The 23,373-nt window shown below is 40.9% G+C and overlaps 1 protein-coding gene across 5 annotated transcripts in view; it reads left to right on the top strand.

Moving 5' to 3' along the window:
* The window catches only part of LOC140456847 (CSC1-like protein 2), a 211,279-nt gene that overhangs the window by 79,436 nt on the left and 108,470 nt on the right, over positions 1-23,373 (top strand). For 4 of the 5 annotated variants that reach the window (XM_072550790.1, XM_072550789.1, XM_072550788.1 and 1 more), the window contains exons 2-4: positions 7,542-7,724; positions 12,361-12,440; positions 22,471-22,509. In XM_072550790.1, the coding sequence (XP_072406891.1) occupies positions 7,563-7,724; positions 12,361-12,440; positions 22,471-22,509 (281 nt within the window). In that variant the 5' untranslated portion in view covers positions 7,542-7,562. The remainder of the gene's footprint in view (positions 1-7,541; positions 7,725-12,360; positions 12,441-22,470; positions 22,510-23,373) is intronic. The other variant, XM_072550786.1, reaches the window with a different exon arrangement.

The raw sequence follows: 23,373 nt of genomic DNA, 5'->3' as shown, positions 1-23,373 counted from the left end.
TAAACTCACCACCCGCTGAGTAGAAAAAGTTGCTTCTTAGGTCTCTCTTCTCTCTTTCCCCTCTCACCCTAAACCTATGCCCTCTAGTTCTCTATTTCCCCCACCCAGGGCAAGAGACTGTCTATTTATCCTATCCATGCCCCTCGTGATTTTATAAACCTCTATAAGGTCACCCCTCAGCCCCCAATGCTCTAAGGAAAACAGCCCTAACCTATTAAATGATCTGGAAGAGGGCACTGTTGGTATGATCAGCAAGTTTGCAGATGTCACGAAGATTGGTGGAAAGCATGAGGGGCTGTCTGAGAATACAGGAGGATATAGATAGACTGGAGAGTTGGGCAGAAATGTGGCAGATTGTTTTCAATCCAGACAAATGAGGTGATGCATTTAGGCAAAACTAATTCTAGAGCGAATTATACAATGAACGGAAGAGCCTTGGGAAAAGTTGAAGGACAGATCTGGGAGTGCAGGTCCATTGTAACCTGAAGTTTGCTGCACAGGTGGCTAGAGTGGTCAAGAAGGCATATAGTATGCTTGCCTTCACGGGACGTGGTATTGAGTATAAGAGCTGGCAAGTCATGTTAAAATTGTACAAGACATTGGTTTGGCCGCATTTAGAATACTGTATAGTTCTGGTCGCCACATTACCAAAAGGATGTGGACGCTTTGGAGAGGATGCAGAGAAGGTTTACAAGGGTGTTGCCTGGTATGGAAGGTGCTAGCTCTGAAGAGAGGTTGAGTAGGTGAGGTTTATTTTCATTAGGAAAAAAAGGAGATTGAGGAGGGACCTGATTTGAGGTTTACAAAATCATGAAGGGTATAGACAGGGTGGATAGAGTTAAGCTTTTCCCAAGGTGAAGGATTCAATAACGAGAGGTCATGCTTTCAAGGTGAGAGGTGGAAAGTTTAAGGGGGATACACGCGGCAAGTACTTCACACAGAGGATGGTGGACGTTTGGAATGCGTTGCCAGCAGAGGTGATAGAGGCAGGCACGGCAGATTCATTTAAGATGCGTCTGGACAGATGCATGAGTAGGTGGGGAGCAGAGGGATACAGATGCTTAGGAATTGACCGACAGGTTTAGCCTGTAGATTTGAATCGGCTCAGGCTTGGAGGACCGAAGGCCCTGTTCCTGGGCTGCAAATTTTCTTTGTTCTTTGTTCTTTGTTCAACCTCTCCCTATAGCTCAAATCCTCCAACACTGGCAACATCCTTGTAAGTCTTTTCTAAACCCTTCCAAGTTTTGCAACATTCTTCCAATAGGGAGGAGACCAGAATTGCGCACCAATATTCCAACAGTGGCCGAAGCAATAACTTGAGAAATTGAGGTTTTGGTTAAGAAAAAGATGTGTCTGCTATAGACAGATGAGATTGAGTGAATCCTTAGAGTATAAAGCCAGTTGAAGTATACTTAAGAGGGACATAGCTTTGGCAAATAGGGTTAAGGAGAATCCAAAGGGTTTTTATACATACAATAAGGGCAAAAGTGTAAGTAGAGAGAGAATAGGGCCCCTCAGATCAGCAAGGCAACCTATGTGTGGAACAGCAGGAAATGGGGGAGATACTACACAAGTACTTTGCTTCAGTGCTTACTGTGGAGAAGGACGCAGAAGATACAGAATGTAGGGAAATAGATGGTGACATCTTGAAACATGTGCATATTACAGAGGATGCCTTAAAATGCAGTGAATTGGATAAATCCATAGGACCTGATCAGGTGTACCCTAGAACTGTGGGAAGCTAGGGAAGTGATTTTTGGGCCCTTGCTGAGATATTTATATCATTACTCACAGGTGTGGTGTCAGAAGACTGGAGGTTGGCTGATGTGGTGCTACTATTTAAGAAAGGGGTAAGGACAAGCCAGGGAACTATAGACCAGTGAGCTTGACATTGGTGGTGGGCAAGTTGTTGGAGGGATTCCTGCGGGACAGGATTTGCACATATTTGGAAAGGCAAGGACTGATCAGGGATAGTCAGCATGGCTTTGTGCATGGGAAATCATGTTTCACAAACTTGATTGAGTTTCTTTTTTTGAAACAAAGAGGATTGATGAGGACAGAGTGATGGATGTGATCTATATAGACTTCAGTAAAGCGTTTGACCAAGGTTCCTCATGATAGACTGGATAGTAAGGTCTCATGGAATACAGGGAGAACTAACCATTTGGATACAGAACTGGTTCAAAGGTGGTGACAGAGGGTGGTGGTGGAAGCTTGCCTTTCAGACTGGAGATCTGTGACCAGTGGTGTGCCACAAGGAGCTGTGCTGGGTCCACTGAGTTTAATCATTTGTATAAATGATTTGGATGCGAATGTAGAAGGTATAGTTAGAAGTTTTAAGCTGACCCCAAATTAGAGGTGTAGTGGACAGCGAAGAAGGTTGCCTCAAAGTACAACAGGATCTTGATTTAGATGGGCCAATGGTCTGGAATGGCCGATGGAGTTTAATTTAGATTAATGTGAGGTACTGCATTTTGGAAAGGCAAATCGGGGCAGGACTTGTACACTTAATAGTAAGGTCCTGGGGAGTGTTTCTGAACAATGAACCTGCACGCCAAGATCTCTCACTTCCTTGAAAGTGGAGTCGCAGGTTGATAGGACAGTGAAGGTGGTGTTTGGTAGCCTTTCCTTTATTGATCAGAGCTTTGAGTACAGGAGTTGGGAGGTCATGTTGCGGCTGTACATGACATTGGTTAGGCCACTGTTGGAATATTGCATACAATTCTGGTCTCCTTCCTATCGGAAGGATGTTGTGGAACTTGAAAGGGTTCAGAAAAGGTTTACAAGGATGTTGCCAAGGTTGGAGGATTTGAGCTACATGGAAAGGTTGAATCGACGAGGGCTGTTTTTCCTGGAGTGCCAGAGGCTGAGGGGAGACTTTCAAGAGGTTTATAAAATCTTGAAGGGCATGAATAGGATAAATAGTCTTTTCCCTGGGGTTGGGGAGTCCAGAACTAGAGGACATAGGTTTAAGGTGAGAGGGCAAAGATATAAAAGAGACCTAAGGGGCAACCTTTTCATGCAGAGGGTGGTACATGTATGGAATGAGCTGCCAGAGGATGTGGTGGAGGCTGGTACAATTGCAACATTTAGGAGGCATCTGGATGGGTATATGAATAGGAAGGGTTTGGAGGGATAAGGGCCGGGTGCTGGCAGGTGGGACTAGATTGGGTTGGGATATCTGGTCGGCATGGACAGGTTGGACTGAAGGGTCTGTTTTCCATGACACTCTTCCATGGTATCATTGGCAAAGCTAACATTTATTGTTTACCCCCTACTTGCTCTGAGAAGTTGGCAATGGGCAGCCTTCTTGAACCTTTTTTTTGCCTTGGACAGTCTCTGACTTTCTTCCATTCCGGTGTTTTGAGTCCTGAGGTAAATTAAATAGTTCAAAACTGGATCCAAATGCACTGGCGCAGGTAGGGCAGGTGGTCTTCCCTGAAGTGAGAACATGGGATACTTAGGTTTTTCACAAACTTCTCTTGCTTGGCCTCTGCCAATGGCTAATTGAGACAGTTGGTAACTTTGTGGGCGCTTCCAATCTAGTTTGGGCAGTGTTGGGCATGAGATACCCATGGGTCAGTGGGAATATTACATTTTTTTTTCAGCAAGACTTTAAGGATGTCCTCAAAGTGCTGTCTCTGCCCTCCTGGTCTCTTTGCCATTACAAAGCTCAAAATAGAGAACCTGTTTTGGAAGCCTTATCTGCTATCTGACATGTGGCCACCCAACACAGTTATTGACCATTACCAGTGCCTTGAAGCTGGCCTTTTTGAATGAGGATACTGAATGCCTGTTTGACAGTGGATATGCAGGATTTCACTGAAATTTGCGGGAGATTTGAGGTGTCTGCTATTGTCATCCATGCCTCCCCATGTAGAAGGGCTGGTAATGCTGCTGCCCTGTAGATGATGAAATTGGTGTCAAGTTTGAGGTTTCTGGCTGTTTCTGGCTTGTTTGACAATACCTGTGCTGGCATGTTGGAAGTGATGTTGAATTTCATCAATGTTTGCCCTCACTGAAGAGAGGTGACCAAGGTGTGAAAATTGAGCCATCTTACACAGTAGCCTGCCATGACTTTGACAGTCATGGACAGTGGTGTGCAGTTGGGAGCAGGCTGTCAGGAGACCTTATCTTGGTGCTTAAAATTAGGCTTATTCTGTTGTATGTTTCTAAATGAATCAACAATAGTTTGGAGCTCAGCCTTGGTGTGCACATGTCTGTGTCGTCATTGTAATATAGCTCTATAACGGATATTAGGGTAGTCCTGGTTCTCAACTGGAGGTAATGCAGGCCAAAATGTTTCCTCCTTGTCCTGTAGACTAGCTCTACACCAGTTGGAAGCTTTGTGGAGATGGATACAGTATTGCAGCAGGGAAGATGGAGAAGAGCTGTTTGTGTTGAGAGCCTTGATTTGCCTGAATTTGAATATTTAAATATGTGGTTGATCCTTTGAGGATCAGTGGTGTATTATGAAGTAGGCAGGGTATGGTGTGAATTTCTGCATGCAACCAAATTTGAGAAGGATATTTCATCCCGGGTTGACAGAATTGGAAGGCATGTATAAAGGTTCCAGCTATTGTCTGCACTTTTTTTTCTTGGACTTGTCTTGCTATGAAGATCATATCTAGTGTGTCTCTTGATGGATGGAATTTGCATTAAGATTCTTGACCGGAGCAGTTCAGCCACTAAAGGTGGATGATTAAGGATTTGTTTTGTAATGACCTTCTCTGTGGCGGACAGCAGAAGTCATGCACTCTGTGGTTACCATAATCTCTCCTTTCTGGAACCTTCCACAATTTTTGAGAGCCTCTTGGAGATCTCATGTCATGCTGCTTTCCCAGGTGCAGGAGAATTTGTCATGTATGTGCCCAGAGTGCTTGTCAGATGCTAAAGTACAACAGGGGATCTACACAAGTGGCCTTATTGTGTCTCAGCTGTCAATGACCTTTTCAACCTCATGTCAGACCATGTTTGTGCTGAGATGGTTAGAATAGCATGGTGTGGGACATGATCCACACCACCCATGTCCAAGATTCAGTCTTGATTGAGGACATTCTTAAAGTGCTCCTTCCAAATACCACTTTCTTCCTCTGCCCTTGAGTGCTACTTGGTTCTTAGCTCTGTAGGATGGATGCTTGGGCTATAGATGGTCTTGATTTGTGCTGAAGATTCCATCATATTTTGACTGCTGGTGAGTTTCTGTATATCTGGAGGGAATTCTGCCCAGCATGTGTCTTTTCGGTCAAGGAATTTTTGATGGACCTCTCCTTTTGGCTGTACACCACCTTTCTTTCTATTAATGTTTCTAGTTCAGAAACACCTTTTTTTTTTGCTTCTGTGATTTTAAAAGCTCCGACATCTTGTGGTTCTCTTCAGGCCAGCCTAGTTTCTGGTATAGAAATCCAAGGGCTCCTTATAGGTGCTGTTTAGTACAAAGTTAAGGGCAGACCAGACACCCTGGGCATTTTGTGGTTCATGTTCATCAAGCGTTTTCAAGTTGACTGAGAGTCACTCACTGAATAGTGCTTTCTCTAGAGTCGTCTTGTCCATGGATCATGAATTTCCTGTAGGAGTGCTTTTATTGTGATCCAAACTGATGGAGACAGTAGACTAAATTAGATAATAGTAGAGTGTGGTGCTGGAAAAGCACAGCAGGTCAGACAGCATCTGAGGAACAGGGGAATTGCTGTTTTGGGCAGAAGCCCTTCATCAGGAATCATGCTGATGAAGGGCTTATGCCCGAAACATCGATTTTCCTGCTGCTCAGATGCTGCCTGACCTGCTGTGCTTTCCCAGCACCACACTCTGGACTCTGATCTCCAGCATCTGCAGTCCTCCCTCTCTCCTAAATTAGATAATAGTCAATCTCGTAGTCATTCCACAGGTGATGTCATCATCCTTGCAGTCCCTCACTTGAACGATATCCTCTGAATTGTCAATGTCTGGAGAGTGGGTTTTGCCATGATCTTATTTTTGTGTCTCTGCTGAAATAGGTTATTTATTAATACTAGGCCATGTTCTCAGCATTTTGGCCGGAGTTCTCCATTGGTATTTCCTTCACTGTGCTTTTTTTTTACTAATAATACATTTACAGAGGTTTACTTTCGTTCCTTTCCTGTTTCCTAACTCTGTTGAAATCCATTTATCTCCTTTGGGACACAGGACAAGCAAGAGTAAAATTTCTGTTAATTCTAGGATTATGGAGTATTCACTAAGGACTGTGCTGTATTTTTGTATTGGAGTGAACTGAAGTTCCATCAAGCATTTGCTTATCCCATAGGGAGAAGTGGTGACCAATTTGTTTTTGATTCTGAATTCAATCATAGTGATACCATGTTAGTATTCCTTAGTTACTGTCCCAAAGAAGGTGCAACTGCCTCTTTTTTTTTGGTTTTGTTGAGCTATCCTTCTCCACTGTCTGAGTAACTTTCAGTGTTATAGCTCTGGAGTTCTTGGACTATGTTAACAGTGTAGCATTTGGTTCTGTTGCTGCTGGAGTTGTTTTTTGTTTCCTTCGATTGTTCATTGTGGACTGAAATGAGAATAAGACTTCTTTAAAATACAAAGATTGTGCTGTGCATTTTGAAAGCAAGCTAATAGCTATTGCAAATTATTTATATTGGTGTTCAACTAGTGGAGGAGGTTTAATTGCAGACAAACCAGCACCAGAGTGTGTGTTTTTTTTAGAAAAAGGTTCACCTGGCAACAAATAACTGATTTCATCTCTGGAATGGTGACCATTTATCAATGACAAAGGCCTTCTGCCTGTCATCAACTATGTAACTGAATCCTAGCTTGTGGGTGTGAACGAGATGGCCAGAAGCCTTTGCCCATCCGGAAGGGATATCCTTTTGCAGTTTTAAAAAGAATCTCAAGTTGAGAGCCAGTGTATTTTCCCTCAGTTTGCTGTAAGCTGTTGGTTTTAGCCAAGAAGTTAGGAAGTTTATAACTTGTGAACCAGCTGCTCTGCTCTGTGCCTGCTGCGAGCAAGTGAAATTACAAGAAGAGACCAAGGAGCAGCAGCATGTCCTGGCAATAAAACTCATCACCTTGATAAGACTGTTGAATTGACTTCCCTCTATTCATAACACCAATGTTTTCTTTCCATCTGTGTGGAGGCTGTGTTTTCTTAATGTGTTAGTTTTAACGAGCAGTTATATGACATTTCATAGATTCTGGCTACAGGTAAGCAACTAATTGTTTGTAATAAATAGCAGTCTTAAGTATAGAAACCTGGTCCATGATTTCAGTTAACCTGAGTTCTACACTGGAGAATTTTCAACTGCTTTGTCAATGACCTTGCTTCCATAATCAGGTCAACAACTGAGAGATTTGTCAGTGATTGCATTACCATCGGCGCTCACAACTTCTGCATTTGAAACACCCAATGGAAGGGCTTCCTACAACTGTGTAGAATCATAATGAGATGAGTTTGAGGCCATAAAACATAATGGACCTATCTGGTGGCTTTGTTACTGACTTCCTCATGCATGGCTGTTTAAAGTGCCAAAATATTGTATTTTCTTCTCACTTTACAGATAAATAATGAAGTAATAAAGATGACTTCCAACTTTCAGGCAACAATCAGCTCCATTGTGACTACAAACCGTAATTCGACTAAGGAATACTGCTATAGTGCTCGAATAAGAAGTACTGTATTGCAGGGTTTGCCCTTCGGAGGAGTTCCTACAGTTCTTGCACTAGATTTTATGTGCTTTTTGGTATGTATGCAAGAACTGGTATGTTAAACTTGTATGTTTGTAAGCATTTAGAGTCCTAGTCATAGAGGTGTACAGCATGGAAACAGACACTCCCATCCACGCTGACCAGATATCCCAACCCAATCTAGTCCCACCTGCCAGCACCTGGCCCACATTCCTCCAAACCCATCCTCCCTATTCATATACCCATCCAAATGCCTTTTTAAATGCTGCAATTGTACCAGCCGCCTCCACTTCTGGCAGCTCATTCCATACATGTACCACCCTCTGCATGAAAATGTTGCCCCTTGGGTCTCTTTTATATCTTTCCCCTCTCACCCTAAACCTATGCCCTCTACTTCTGGACTCCCCGACCCCAGGGAAAAGACTTTGTCTATTTATCCTATCCATGCCCTTCAAGATTTTATAAACCTCCTATAAGGTCACCCCTCAGCCTCCGACGCTCCAGGGAAAGCAGTCCCAACCAGTTCAGCCTCTCCCTATAGCTCAAATCCTCCAATTCTGGCAACAACCTTGTAAATCTTTTCTGAACCCTTTCAAGTTTCACAACATCTTTCTGATACGAAGGAGACCAGAACTGCATGCAATATTCCAACAGTGGTCTTACCAATGTCCTGTACAGTTGCAACATGACCTCCCAACTCCTGTACTCAATACTTTGATGAATAAAGGAAAGCATACGAAATGCTGCCTTCACTATCCTATCTACCTGTGACTCCATTTTCAAGGAGCTATGAACCTGCACTCCAAGGTCTCTTTGTTCAGCAACACTCCCTAGGACCTTACCATTAAGTGTATAAGTCCTGCTAAGATTTGCTTTCCCAAAATGCAGCACCTTTCATTTATCTGAATTAAACTCCATCTGCCACTTCTCAGCCCATTGGCCCATCTGGTCCAGATCCTGTTGTAATCTGAGGTGACCACCTTTGCTGTCCACCAGACCTCCAATTTTGGTATCATCTGCAAACTTACTAACTGTACCTCTTATGCTCGCATCAAAATGATAAAAAGTAGAGGACCCAGCACCGATCCTTGTGGCACTCCACTGATCACAGGCCTCCAGTCTGAAAAACAACCCTCCACCACCACCCTCGTCTTCTACCTTTTGAGTTGGTTCTGTATCCAAATGGCTAGTTCTCCCTGTATTCCATGAGATCTAACCTTGATAACCAGTCTCCCATGGGGAACCTAATATTTTGCTTGTTATTCTATTGGTAAATCAACCCATTCAAGAGGCAGTGCTTTTCATCTTACCAGTGCTGATATTTGTATATAATCATTTAGCCCAGATTTTCCACACAAAATTAAAGGTAGTGTAAAGGCCTACTTCAGGAAAGATTCCTAAAAATTTGAACCTTGTCTTTGTCAGTATAATTTTTCTTTTTAAACGTAGAATCATTTTCATAGAATCCCTATGAAACAGGGCCATTCAGCCCATCGAGTCACACCAACTCTCCAAAGAGCATCCCACCCAGACACCCCTTACCCTATAACCTGGAGCCCTGCATTTCCCATGGCTAATCCATCTAACCTATACATCACTGGACACTCTAGGCAATTTAGCACGGCCAATCCACCTAATGTCTTTGGACGGTGGGAAGAAACTGGAGCACCCAGAAGAAACCCATGCAGAAATGGGGAGAATGTGCAAACTCTACACACGATTGCCTGAGGCTAGAATTGAATCTGTATCCCTGGCGCTGTGGCAACAGTGTTAACCACTGAGCTGAATATTAATTATAGACAGTCACTCCCTCTGGCACAAGTGTCCCACCGTGAGTAAGATAATTGCCAAAGCTTTGGTAGCGCAGGCAAAAGTCAGGCTGTTACCTGGCATATGAGCACACTATTACATTCTCTGCTGTTTCCAGGGCTTTCCACAGTTTTCCAAGCCATTTGGAGAAGTTGACTAACTACAACAGTGTAGCAATACATGTACAGTAAAATATCAAGTTGAATTGCAGGGTCCCATCCACACTTGTGTGAAGAGGGACTGTGAGGTAGCCAAAGAAGCTCCTATGGAATCAGATTTGCCTAAAAATCTATTTTGACAAAATGAAAATGAAATAAAAACACAACAAACATTCAAATAAAATACAATTTATTTGCCATCTTGCAATGGCGTGATCTTCTACATTAAAAGGTATTGAACAAGAGTTAGCTCGTGATAAATATTGGGTTCTTTTTCTCTGTTTAGCGTACTATCTTCAGAAAACCCCACCATGTCATCCAGGTGGTCAAACATGTTTCTGTGGTCCAGGGTGAAATCCAGAGTGCCTCTTGCATTTGCAGCTTAAGATTGGGAAGTAGATGTGTGGGAATTCATCAGACTCCCTTTTGGCTGATTTACTCCACACCTCCACCTACCCTAATAACCTTTCATCCACTTCCTCATATGTCCACCTCTGCCTTTTTAAAAAAAAAATCCAAATACTTGAAGTCTAATCCCACTGCCTTATGAAAAAAGACACAGGACCGATGAAGAAAATATTTTTCCTTTTTAAAGAGTGATCCAAAGTTCTGGATTTTCCCACAAGCAAAAGTATCCTTTCCATATAAGGCAGGCTGAATGACCTTCTGCTCATAGCCAGTCTGCACCACCATTCAATGAGACACTGATCTGATAATCCTCAACGCCACTTCCCTGTCTCTTCCTGACTACCATTGATTCCTGTACTTCAGTAAAATATTCCATAGATTCACTACCCTCAAGAAATTCCTCCTCGCCTTTGCCTGAAATGTGCAACCCCTTATTGAGATTGTCATCTTGTCCTAAACTTTCCCGCAAGGGTTATGTCTCCACATCTATCTTGTCAAGACCCCACGAATATTCTATGTTTCAATAAGGTAATCTCTCACTTCTTCTAAACTCAATGACTCTTAACAATTTTATAGAAAGCATCCTATCTGGATGCATCGCAGCTTTAGTATGACAACTGTTCTGTACTCTAAATTAGTTTAGATTCCCTACAATGTGCCCTTCGGCCCAACAAGTCCTCATTGACTCTCCAAAGAACAAGCCACCCAGACTTATTTCCCTTCATTTCTCCTCTCTTCCCACCTCTTTCTCTCCCCCCCCCCCCCCCCCCCCCCCCCCCCAACCCACCAACTGATCCACCTAACACTGGGCAATTTAGTATGGCCAATTCACCTAACCTGCACATCTTCCAAAAGATGTGCAGGTCTTAAAGACCTTTGAGAGTTATGAACGCAACCATGTCCATCACAAGAATCCGCCTTCCTTCCATTGACTCCATCTCTACTTCCTCCTGTCTTAGGAAAGCAGCAAACATAATCAAAGACCTTGGTTTTACTCTTTTTCCAGCCTTTTCTGTTGGGCAGACAATACAAATGTATGAACAGACACAAGAACAGCTTTGCTGTTATCAGACTTATGAATGGACCTCTCATATATTAGAGTTGATCTTTCTCTGTACCTTCTCATGCACCTGTATCACTATTTTGCATTCTGTTCTATTACTCTGGTGTATATAAATAAGGTATGACTTGTTTGGATAGTGTGCAAAACAATACTTTTCACTATCTTGGTACATGTGACAATAATAAATGCAATCAAATGAATGTAGGTCCAATTTATTTAACCTTTCCTTAAAGGTAGTTAGTAATGAGGAAGAAGATCTTAAAACGCAGGAAGACAAAACTTTGAGGCCACAGCTGGGAGTACTGTTTGCAGTTCTGGTCACCACACAATGGGAAGGATGTGATTTGCTCTGGAGAGGGGGGCATAGGAGATTCATCAGAACATTTTGCCTGGGATAACAATATTCCTTGCACATTATTTGTGTCATCCCTGCCAGTTTCCTTCCCACCTAATTTTGTTTTCTACAAACTATGAATGTACTATGTATCATATAATTACCAAAGTGTATTGGTTCTAAATAAATGCCAGTTATTTCTGGCACAATTAATTTGCAGTGAAACATGGATGAGCTTAAGAGCTAATTGGAATATCTATGTTCAGTAGAGTTGGTCAATAATTACTGTCCAGTCCCTCTGTGTGCCTCATGTATAATGAGCAAAGCAATAGTTGAATATTGACAAGGATGTATATTAAGTCTGGAGGAGCATGAATAAAATAATTATACAGAATTCCACAACTTTTGATACTTTAAGCTGCTAACTCATTTACAGCATAATTTGGAAGGCCTTATAGTATGAATTGTCTTTTTTAACAGCTATCATTTTGAAGACAGTGTTTGCTGACCCCCAATAACTTTGGGCAATGATACATGTGCACTAATCTAGAAACATATGTGCTTACTTACAGATATCACATCATGTAGAATGTATATGTGATGTCATTAAAGCATTTTTGGCACCAGATTCAGTGGTGAATAGTATGGACACAGGAGGAAGGAATTGGTGGGGGGGGGGGGGGGGGGGGGGGGGGGGCATGAGAGGGTCAGAGGTGGGGAGACCCCCTCTTCTTGGGTCCCAAATGCTCCCCTCCCCAACCCAGGTCATGTTGGCTGAATCTGTTTAAGTGTGTGTGTGTGTGATTTAAAGCAGTGTATAGGCATGGGCTGATGTCAGAAAACACAGCTACAGCTATCATTGAATATAGAATGCAATATACTTGGCTGTGATTGTTTTATTTTCCTTTGTTTCATTTTAGGCACTGCTGTTTGTGTTCTCCATTTTGCGAAAGGTAGCTTGGGATTATGGGCGACTTGCACTAGTCTCGGATGCTGAAAGGTAATGGCTTCAAGTGTATTAACCATTGCTTTTCAGTTGCTTATGGAGGCAGCTCCACTACTTTAAAAGTCAGTGGTAGGTTTTTTAATGTCAACAATAAAAGCACTAATTTTATAGAATAATGGAATAGAAGATAATTTATCAAGTGTTTGTGAAGTAGACTAGTCTACCTGTGCGTCAAATCTACTTTACCCTTTTTCTCCTCCATGTCTCTTGACACCTTTTTTAACAAAATACTTGACCATTCCAGCCTTTGAGATTGCACCCAGTAAATCATCCTTGGTTTAGAGAGAATTTAACCATTTCTTCTGTGAAAGCATTTATTATTTCCCTCTTTAATAGCCGAGGTATTAGTTTCGAAGGTTAAATCTGTTCTTATGTCTATGTCCCCTTGTTGATCTCCTAGCCAAATAAGGAGTTGGTTTGCAGCTAACCTAACAAATGTCATCTCAAGGACTTATCAGATCACCCCTTCAACCTTCTAAATACAAAGGAGTACAAATCAACTTCATGTTCCATGTCATCAACTGCCAATTCTGATCGCTGGACCTGAAACATTAACTCTGCTTTCTCTCCACAGGTGTTGCCAAATCTACTGAATTTTGTTTCTGCTTTCCATCATCTGCAGTTTTGTTTTTAGTTGTTATGCTTTAAAACACTAGTCTTATTAACCTTTTCTCATAGATTTGTGGCATCCAAGGTTAATAGATCCTTCCAGAACTGCATTACCCAAAATTGAATGCAGTACTGTAACTGGGTTCTATGCAGGACTCGACAACTGACCTGATTGGGATAGAATCTAGGGACGGATGGTGATGGCAATGTCTGTTGCAGCATAACAACAGCATCTCTTGCTACTTTAGCAGAAATGTTGAAAGTGAATGCTAATATCAATGTAACTTTTGTTTCTAAATTGGGCACTTACTTAGAGTCATAGAGTTGTACAGCACAAAAACCGGCCCTTTAGTCCAACTCATCCATGCTGACCAGATGTCCTAAACCAATATAGTCCCATTTGTCAACATTTTGGCCCATATCCCTCTTAAACTCTTCCTATTCCTGTACCCATCTAGATGCCTTTTATATGTTGTAATTGTACCAGCCTCATTAGGTCCCTCTTAAATCTCTCCTCTCCTCTTAAACCCCTCTACCCTGGGGAAGAAAAGACCTTGACTATTTACCCTATCCATGCCCCTCATGCTTTTATAAACCCCTATTAGGTCACCCCTCAGCCACCAATGCTCCAGGGAAAACAGCCCCAGCCTATTCAGTCACTTCCTATAGCTCAAACCTTCCAACATCCTTATAAATCTTTTCTGAATCCTTTCAAGATTCACATCTTTTCTTCGGTAGGGAGACCAGAACTGAATGCTGTATTCCAAAAGTGGCCTAACCGATGTCCTATACAGCCACGTGACATCCCAACTCCTGTACTCAGCGCACTGACCAATAAGTGCAAGTGTACTAAACACCTTCACTACCCTTTCTAGCTGACCAGTAAACCTGCACCCGAAGGTCTCTTTTTTTTTTATGCAACACTCCCCAGGACCCTCCCATTTGTGTACAAGTCCTGCCTTGATTTTCCTTACCAAAGTGAAACACCCCACGTTTATGGAAATTAAACTCCATCTGCTACTCCTTGGTCCATACTTACCTGCACCCATTCTCCTGCCACCTTCTGATAACCCTGCATGTTTCTCCTTTATGGATAGTGATGTAATTCCCTTTTTAAATTGCAGCAACTGAATCTACTTCCAACAGTGCATCCCAGATGTTAACCACTTGCTGCATGAAAAAGATTTTTCTCACGTGAATTTTGCTCCTTTTTGCCAATTACACAGATCTGAGCCTTCTGGCTGTTGATCCTTTCCCCTGAAGGAACAATTGTTCCCTATCTACTCCATCCAGATTTGGAATATCTCTATGAAATCTCCACTCAGCCTTCTTCAAGAAAGAGTTCCGCATCTGTAGAATCATTCATGTGAATTTTTACTGGACTTTCCCATGCGTTGATATCGTTCCCCTGTGTGGCATCCAGAATGGATGTAATACTCCAGCTGAGGTTCAACTAAGTCTTTTAAAAGTTCAACATAAGTTCCTTACGCTGTATGTCCCTGTTAATAAAGCCCAAAATACTGTATGCTTCATTACCTGTGCTTTTATCCTGTCCTTTCACATGTTAATTGACTTGTATATGTAAATCTGGATCCCCCCCCCCCCCCCCCCCCCCGAAAGGGGCCCCTCGGTTCCACGATCCGTCAAATAAGCACTAGCAGCTCGGCCTCTCTTTTTTTTTAAGCAAGTTTTAACAATTTATTACGAAGCTGGGCATAGGTTAATCAGCAACAGAGGTTAAACTCCTCCGTGCACTCTGGAAAAGCTGCATACAATCTTTAAAACACAGACAACTTTTATATGGTTCTCAAGAAATAGTGCAGCCTTAATTACAGAGTAAATCCAATAAAGTGTAATAAAATGATATTAAGGACAGCAGGTTAACCCATTAGTATTTCCTGGGAACCAACATTGTTTTGCACATGTTATCTCTCTGCACCTACATCTTCAAGATTAACTAGGATGGTTAGTAATGTCCTATCCAGCGTGGTTAATTCCATACTGTGAAGGGCGCATTGTCTGCTAATCTTTGATTGATTGTTAACTCAGGAATGCAGCTTTTAGCAGGGTGAAAAGCCATTTTAAACAGTGTTAATTTGCAGCCTAAAAAGCCGTTTTATTATGTTACTTCATCTTACTTTTATTAAGAAGCCATTTTGTGGTTAGTAAAAGCATGCATTAAATGGTTGCTCCTGACAACAGCCTAAATCCAGATTTTAGATCCTCATAAACAGGTTCCTCTGCTCTGGCATCTCCTTCAGACTTGTTTCTCCCTTGTTCTTCCCATCAAAATGATTACTTTGCAATTCACCAGATTGTGCTTCATCTACCTGTTCCACTACTTAACAAGAGCTAACCTGACAATAGACAATCACTCATCAATATGGGTTTTCAAAAAGCAGTCTGTCCTCATTGTCCTAAATTGTGATCTCATTTTGACTTCAGTTAAACTCTGCTGCCCGCACTTGATTCCATTCAGGAGTTCATAAACTGTGCAGGACTGTGTAGGTTGCTCAAGTGTAACAATGTTAAATGACTGCAAGTTTGGAAAATTACTGAATGGCATTGGCACTAAACCAGCTGGCCAAGGTATCTTGGGGTTGTGGGTTTCTGAGGCTCCACTCAATACATCCAGCTTCGAATAGATGTAAGACACTCAACCAGTCACTGAGTGTTCTCAGTTACTTTGTGTTTTCTGATTGTGCTCTCTTACCTAATATCAAAAATGTTCTGCAAATTAATGAATTTATTCACTTCCATGTTGAGTAATAGATAAATATTTAATAAATTTGAAAGCAAATATGATTTGCGCTGTTGACATTATCAACCATTTTCCATCATTTCAATGCCTTGCTAACTGGTCTTCCACCTTGCTAACTGTGATTTAGAATTTAAACAAATGTTAATGTCAATTTGAAAAAGATTTTTAGCTAGTCCTGGATAATAGTGATTAATGCAAAAATATACTTTTTGTTCAACTTGAAGCTTAAATTATAGATACAATTTTGGGAATACATCATGAAAGTAAAAATAAAGTTGCCGTAATCTCAGAGGACCACAAAAATACTGTCTTTAGAAATACACTGGTGGTGGTGGTGGTTTAACCTGAGGGTCAGCACATCCCCCAATGAGGGGAGAAGTTGAGAAACAGAAACCTTCATGGTAACCTCAGCTGATACAGGAGTTGAACCTGCGCTTTTTGTATAATTCTGTTTCCCCCCCCCCCCCCCCCCCAAACGCACAGATGGCAAAAAGTAGGTGGAAAGGCAATTTGCAAGAGGGGTGTAAAATTTAAAGAGAGATTAATAAGTTAAGTAATTGGGGGGAAAAAAATTTACATGAAGCATCTGTGGAAAATATTACCTTCATTTTGGAAGGGAGTCAGAGTCCTAGAGATGTACAGCACGGAAACAGACCCTTCAGACCAACTCATCCATGCTGACCAGATATCCCAACCCAATCTAGTTCCACCTGCCAGCACCCGGCCCATATCCCTCCAATCCTTCCTATTTATATACCCATCCAGATGTCTTTTAAATGTTGCAATTGTGCTCGCCCCCACCACTTCCTCTAGCAGCTCATTCCATACATGAACCACCCTCTGTGTGAAAAGGTTGCCCCTTTGGTCTCTCTTGTCTTTCCCCTCTCACCCTAAACATATGCCCTCTAGTTCTGGACTCCCCCACCCTGGGGAAGAGACTTTGTCTATTTACCCTATCCATGCCCCTCATGATTTTATAAACTTCTATAAGGTCACCCCGCAGCCTCTGATGCTCCAGGGAAAACAGGCCCAGCCTATTCAACCTCTTCGTATAGTTCCAATCCTCCCAACCCTGGTAACATCCTTGTAAATCTTTTCCGAACCCTTTCAAGTTTCGGGGAACAAAAGGACAACACTATTTAAATAGTGTTACAGGTTTCTGCAGTTTTTCTAAGGGGTTTAGGGATACTTTTGCACAAAGAAATCATACTGCTAGGTGAATAAACGATCCAGCTAACTGAGCTAAACAGATTCCTTGCACAGGCAATAGGTGACTTGCATTCTCTTTTTTTCTACACAAGTCTTAGTCAATTTGCAATGTAAATTGTGCTTCCAAGATGATTCTTCATACTGAATCTTCACTTTTAAATGAAGGAATTTGTTCCAGATGCTGGATTTTTAATATTTTGCAAAAATGCTTGTGGTGTGAGCTCCACTGTAGGAGCTCACATATCTGGCCAAATAGAAGGTAGGATATGGGCACAGTTCCAAGAGCTAATGCTATTGTATTGCTCAAATTAGGAGTGTACAGATCGAAAACTTGTTTTTATTCCAAACCTACATTATAATTTTGCTTCATAAGGAAACTAATCCATATTTATTTCATCTAATGAATTACTTGCAAGTATTGTGCATGCCGAATCCCTCTACCTTCATCACAGTAGGTACAATTCAAAAAGAAAATCCAGCTGAATGATGGTTTCTGACCCAAGATGAGAGTTTCCAGGAAGCTGTAGCATCCTGACAGATGCATTTCAGTTTGTTATAGGCAAATAACATAAATAAGATAAACAACTTCCTTTTATGTGAATCTATTTGTTAACTAATCAGCAAACACATAGATAATCAATTTGTCCGATTGGTATTTTCTAGTAAGCTGCATCGCTTTTGTCTTTGGAAATTTGGGTGCAACTTCAGTTGAAGGTATTTTGAACTATGGATCTACTACTTTTGAAAAAGTTGACACATTGTAAAAACCTAATATGGTGATACTTTCCTGAATTCAAGGCCCTTCTCAGTACTCAACTACTAGTGGGTTTGGTGAACATCAGCTGAAATCTATTAGTGTAAATGTTTAAATTTAATTACTAAATTGGTCAGTTGCTTCATTTCAGTAGTTTTGTTATCCAGGACCAGGTTTATTTGACATTCAAAAATGACTTGTTTGAGGAATAAGTTTAGCTTATAGTAAACAAGTGGAAAAACTGGTTTAGCAGCTAAACTATATAGTAGAGTTAAACTATATTTCCTTAATCCCAATTAAATACATTCACAGGGGAAACAAGACAATGCGGTTCTATAGACATGACACTTTTTTTCAAACAGAAACATCCAATGGGCCATGGGTCTGAACTCAAAAGTATAAAATTGGATGACTGCTCATGGTTCTTCAAGATTCCTCCAATGATAATGAAATGCTAACCACTACAGAGTGATGGAAGAAATTCCATTCACCTGCAAAGCCAAGTAGAGTTCATTCTTTGAATATTTGGGAATACTCAGGTTCCCAAAACACACTCCAGTCACTGGGAGGGATACACCTTCAGCTTGTTTTAAGGTCTGTTAGCCTCTCAGAAAGGAGAAAGTGTCTTGTTTAATGAAGTTTGAAGTATTTGCACTGATTCATCCAAGTGTCCTGGAAAACTGAAGGCAACTCCTGAAGGTTGGTGCTAGGCAACCTTTAGTGCACAGGCCCAACTCTTCCAAAGCAAGTTTGTTCAGTAATTAAGCCATAAACTTAATCTCTCCCCTCAAACGCTATGCTTGTCTCCTTTTAAAAGTTAGTTCAATTTTCAGTAATTAGGTGAGTCACAACTCACATGATACTTTTCCCCGGAACACAGGAGGCTGAGCAATGACCTTTCTAAAAGTATAAGCAGCATTGATGAGGTAGGGGAGTCCGAAAGCAGATAACATAAGTTTAAAATGAGAGAGGCAAGACTTAAAAGGGACCTCGGGCAATTTCACACAAGGGGAGGTGCATATATGGAACGAACCGCCAGAGGAAGTGGTAGAAGCAGATGCAATTACAATGTTTAAGACATTTTGGGCAAGTGTATGCAAAGAAAAGGTTGAGAGATATGAGTCAAATGCAGGCAAATAGTACTCATTCGGATTAGGAAACGTGGTTGGCATGGATGAGTTAGGCTGCAGGGCCCATTTCTGTGCTGTACTCTGCTGCAAAATCTGGTACGTTGATTGTAATTAATGAGTAGCAGTTTTAGAATAACTGCACAATTCTGATGAAATTTGAAATAGTGAAAAGATTAAACGTCTCAAAACTTCAATTTGCAAACAGCTGGAACTAAATTACTGATTTAATAAGTTTGTTCCGGTGTTCACTCTCTTGCACCATTATTGCCGTAGAAGTCTTTGACTCTGGAAATTGCTCTTTTTATTTGAAAACCATTGTATTCTTCGTTCATCTTTGCCTATCATCCAATACAATAATGTAAATTTCATCTACCTTTTCATGGATATTGTACACCAATGATGCATGCTAAGTTTTACGATGGCCAAATGAGCAGAAGGCGAAGTTAATCTCTTTGCTGTTTAGGTGTCTTTCTCTGTTATGCCACATCATCTGTCCAAGAATCAGGTGATGGTTGGAAACCATTACAGCTTGACCAGTATGGTTACATTGGCAAAGACTGGAGTGAAACATTGGTGTTGGGTTAGTTGGGCTAAGCTGAACCAGCTGTATGCTCTGAGTCTCTGACCTGCTGTTGTAGCCAAAGTTCTAAGGTGTGTGACTCCTCAAAGCAAGTCAGGAGTATGCTTGAAGAATTCTCCACTGACCTGAATGAATGCAGCTCCAACAATACCCAAGAACCTAGACACTATTTAGGACAAAGCAGACAATTTGATTGGCACCCATCTTGGCATGCCCCCCCCCCCCTGTGTTTGTGGGAGGCAGTGCCCAAAGGGTATTATCACTGGACCAAGAGTCCATCAACCCAAGATCAAATCCCATCTTGACATAGTGGAATTTAAATTCAGTAAAATTTGGAATCAAGTGTCTAATGCTGACTATGAAGTCATTGTTGATTGTCATGAAAGACAGATCCACTAAAGCCCTTTAGGGAAGGAAACCACTGTCCTTGCCTTGTCTGGCCTATATGTGACTCCAGACCCACAACTCTTAACTGTCCTCTGGGCAATTAATGCTAACCCAGCAAGCATAGCCAAATTCCCATAAATGAATACATTAAGATATTCACTCCCCCTCCCCACTGCACTGCAGAACTCTTGGCTCCTCCAATACCACCTTTTATAAACTGACAACTTTTACCATTTAGAAGGTCAAGGACAGCAAGTGCATGGAAGCATCAACACCTGCAAGTTCCCTTCAAAATTTCATACCTTATTGCCTTGGAAATATATCACCATTTGCTGGATCAAAATCCTGCTGAGTAGCATTATAGGTGTCCCTACTCTGCAAAAACTTAGTTCAATCAGACAGGTCACCATCGTCTCGAATATTTGGGGATGGACAATAAGCAATGCCCATATGTTGTGAATGATTGATTGCAATAAAACAATGGCCTGCACTGTATAACTTCAAAACCTGTATTTATCTTCTGCCTTTTTCTTTGTTGAACTGTTCATTTCTGCATCCATAAACATTTATTAAAAATAAGACTCCCTATTACCTGTGTCACTGTCTGGAATGTACTCATAGTCAAGTGAACCACTCCAGATGAATGGATGCATCTAATTCTGTGCCTCTCCTCACTGACCTCCAGTCGCACTTGAACCAACTGAGTTTATCATCGCCTCTGTCACTTTTGAGATCAGATAAATCAGCACACGGTTGCTGAAGTTTTAATTGGGAAATAATAAAGCTACATTAACGTTCCATACTTCTATTTCCTGATTCCAATGCAAATCAGTGGAATTCATCAATTTTTTTAAAAAAATGGATCAACTGGGCACAGAGCTTTGAAAATACAGCTTAAGTTCCCCAACTGTATTACTTTGAATATTTTTAATGTAATACTTAAAATGGGCAGCCCTAGTTTTCTGGGTGGTGTTACCTTGTGAAATGGGTTATGTCCATTCAAAATAGGTTTTTTTTCCTATTCAGAGGTGCTATTTCAGCTGTTATGCTAATCACTTTTAAAACCATTTCTTCAGAATTCTTCCAAGTAGTTATTGTAAACTGGATATTAATATTGCCAAATGGTGTCCTGAATTGTATAGTGGTGCATTATTGACTCTTGTTTTTTTTTGTAAAATGCAATCTGGTTGCAGGTTTCCATTGCTTCACACAACCTAGTTCTTAATACAGGTCGTTCTGCTTTAATGAAGGTTTCCTCAATACTAATTCACTAACACAATTGACAAATCGGGAACGCTGATTCTAAAGTGCAAACTTTTAAAACATTTTGACTGTAATGGGGCTACATTACCAAACACTAAGCACGGTTTCTAAATCATGATTTTTCTACAATGCAGAGTTGCACAAGAATGCAACTGTTGCATTTTAGAACTACCTGTAATGCCAAATTAATACTAATTCTTGCATTTCACTATTAGGAACCACCTCTTTCACCTAGTAACTAATCAAAGTTCTTTTTCCCCTACACATCTTCAGTAAGTTGTCTTCATTTGCATCATTTCTATTAAAATTTACTAAATGATGGATATCAAACTGTTGAATTTAATTCTTTTGTCCATTTAACTGTCCCATCAACATTTTAGCTATTGTTTCTGATTCAGGTGATTAAAGTTTTTAGACATGTAAGTTCTCTGGTCTTATATTATTGGGAGTGCATTTTGTTTGGGTTACATGCACTGAGCTTAACCAGATCCTTCCAATATATTGGGCTGCACTCAGGTTGACTAAGGCACTATCTTTAGAACTAAAGACAGATCATGTGAATGTGTGCAACCAGTTTATTTCCATGGTGCACTGAAGTTCCAAAGCTAAGCCTCTACTGGCAGCACTCAAAATATCCTCAGAAGTGTTTTTGAACAGGTGAGTGGTCAGTTCTTAAGCACTAATTCTTGGTCGATTCATTACATCTTTATTTAAATAATTTGCTGATGAAAATAACTGCATTTCACCTGATAAGAGCTGCCATCAACTTGAAAGGTTGAGTGCCCTCCTGTGCTGTACTATCCTATGATTCTGAAATTGCATACTTGGGTGTGTATTTGTTCTCCCACCCCAGTAATTGTCCTGGTGGTACAATGCTTTCCTTCTCTCTAGCTCTCGTTGAATCACCACATTGGATCGTGTTGGGAATCATCATTATTTTTCTCTTGTTTATTGTTTCCATTGTGAAAAGACTGTGATATAAATTGTCTTCAGTTGGAACTAGAGTAAGAGTTGTCCATGAAAACTACTTTTCAAAAAGAAAACTGTCCACATGTTTAAATGGAAGCAGACATATTTGTTGGGCCTATTACCCCCTCACTATTACAACACATGGTTGTTGTATTTGCCTTCAACCGACAATGCTGGTGAATTTCTACATTAGACTTTAATATTGCAAACAGCAATCTTAATATTAGAATAGCATGACAAGAGAAACCATTGCAACTTCCCCACTTAGCACAAGTTCAAAGTTCTTTAACCAGCTAACCAGTTCTGAAATTGAACTTCTGTCCTTTTTGTGTATTGTTAAGAATTTTCTTTTACATTTTTAGAAAGAGACGTGGAAAACATCGAGCGGAAGAGCGGGAATAGTACGTTTGTGTTTTTTTCCATTTTAGTTACCTCTCCCATGATCTGTGACAATATTAACATTTTAATTCACATGATCTCTGGGTTGAGGTGATACTAATGTTAAAAAAAAATGGTGAGGGTGCTACTGGTGTCTTATTTTCCTCTGGCATGTATAGTAAATGAACTTTTGTACCTCTACAAAATAGCATCAAGTCTCTCAATGCTCACTGTATGCTGCCCATGTGAGAAGCTGTACATAATTTTAAATTCAATAATCTGTCCAAACCTTAATATAACTCGTTCTGAAGGACTGTATTTGAACCATTGAAGTTTTTCTTGCTAATCATACCGCTTGTCATGACTTACAACTAAGTGCATTCAATATTAGAATATCCCAAAGTACTTTGTAAATAGACTTAGGAAAGAAAGGCAGCGAGTCAATCATTGGGGGATTAAGGGAAAATACTGAAGGTTTGGTTTGAGAAGGGGGATTTTGAGCTCATGGAGTGAATTGACAGGATGCCCAAAAGCTTAGATTGCTTCTCATTTTCACCTGAAATTGTAGTGGTTTTGAGTCTGATGCTCCACTAAAAAGCAACAATGCATACCAAAAAAAACCAACAGTGCAAGTCTCTGAAACATCCTCCCGCAAATTAGTGTGATTTCAGAACAAGGTCAATTATAATATGATCTTCAGTTTGGTAGGTGCAGGTCGAATACCACAAACAAACAAACAGACAGTCTCCATATGAAGTTTATTTGCATGGTCATTGGAAGAGGGACACAGAAACTGCATACAGCCAAAATGTGAGGCTGGTGAATTGTGCATCTTTTCTAGCCCACCATCTTCCTCTGCAGCACATGAAGCATAATAGCTAGAGCTC

Source organism: Chiloscyllium punctatum, chromosome 3 (genome assembly GCF_047496795.1).
Source record: "Chiloscyllium punctatum isolate Juve2018m chromosome 3, sChiPun1.3, whole genome shotgun sequence".
NCBI classification, from domain to species: domain Eukaryota; kingdom Metazoa; phylum Chordata; class Chondrichthyes; order Orectolobiformes; family Hemiscylliidae; genus Chiloscyllium; species Chiloscyllium punctatum.
This window is presented reverse-complemented; position numbering and strand designations above follow the sequence as displayed.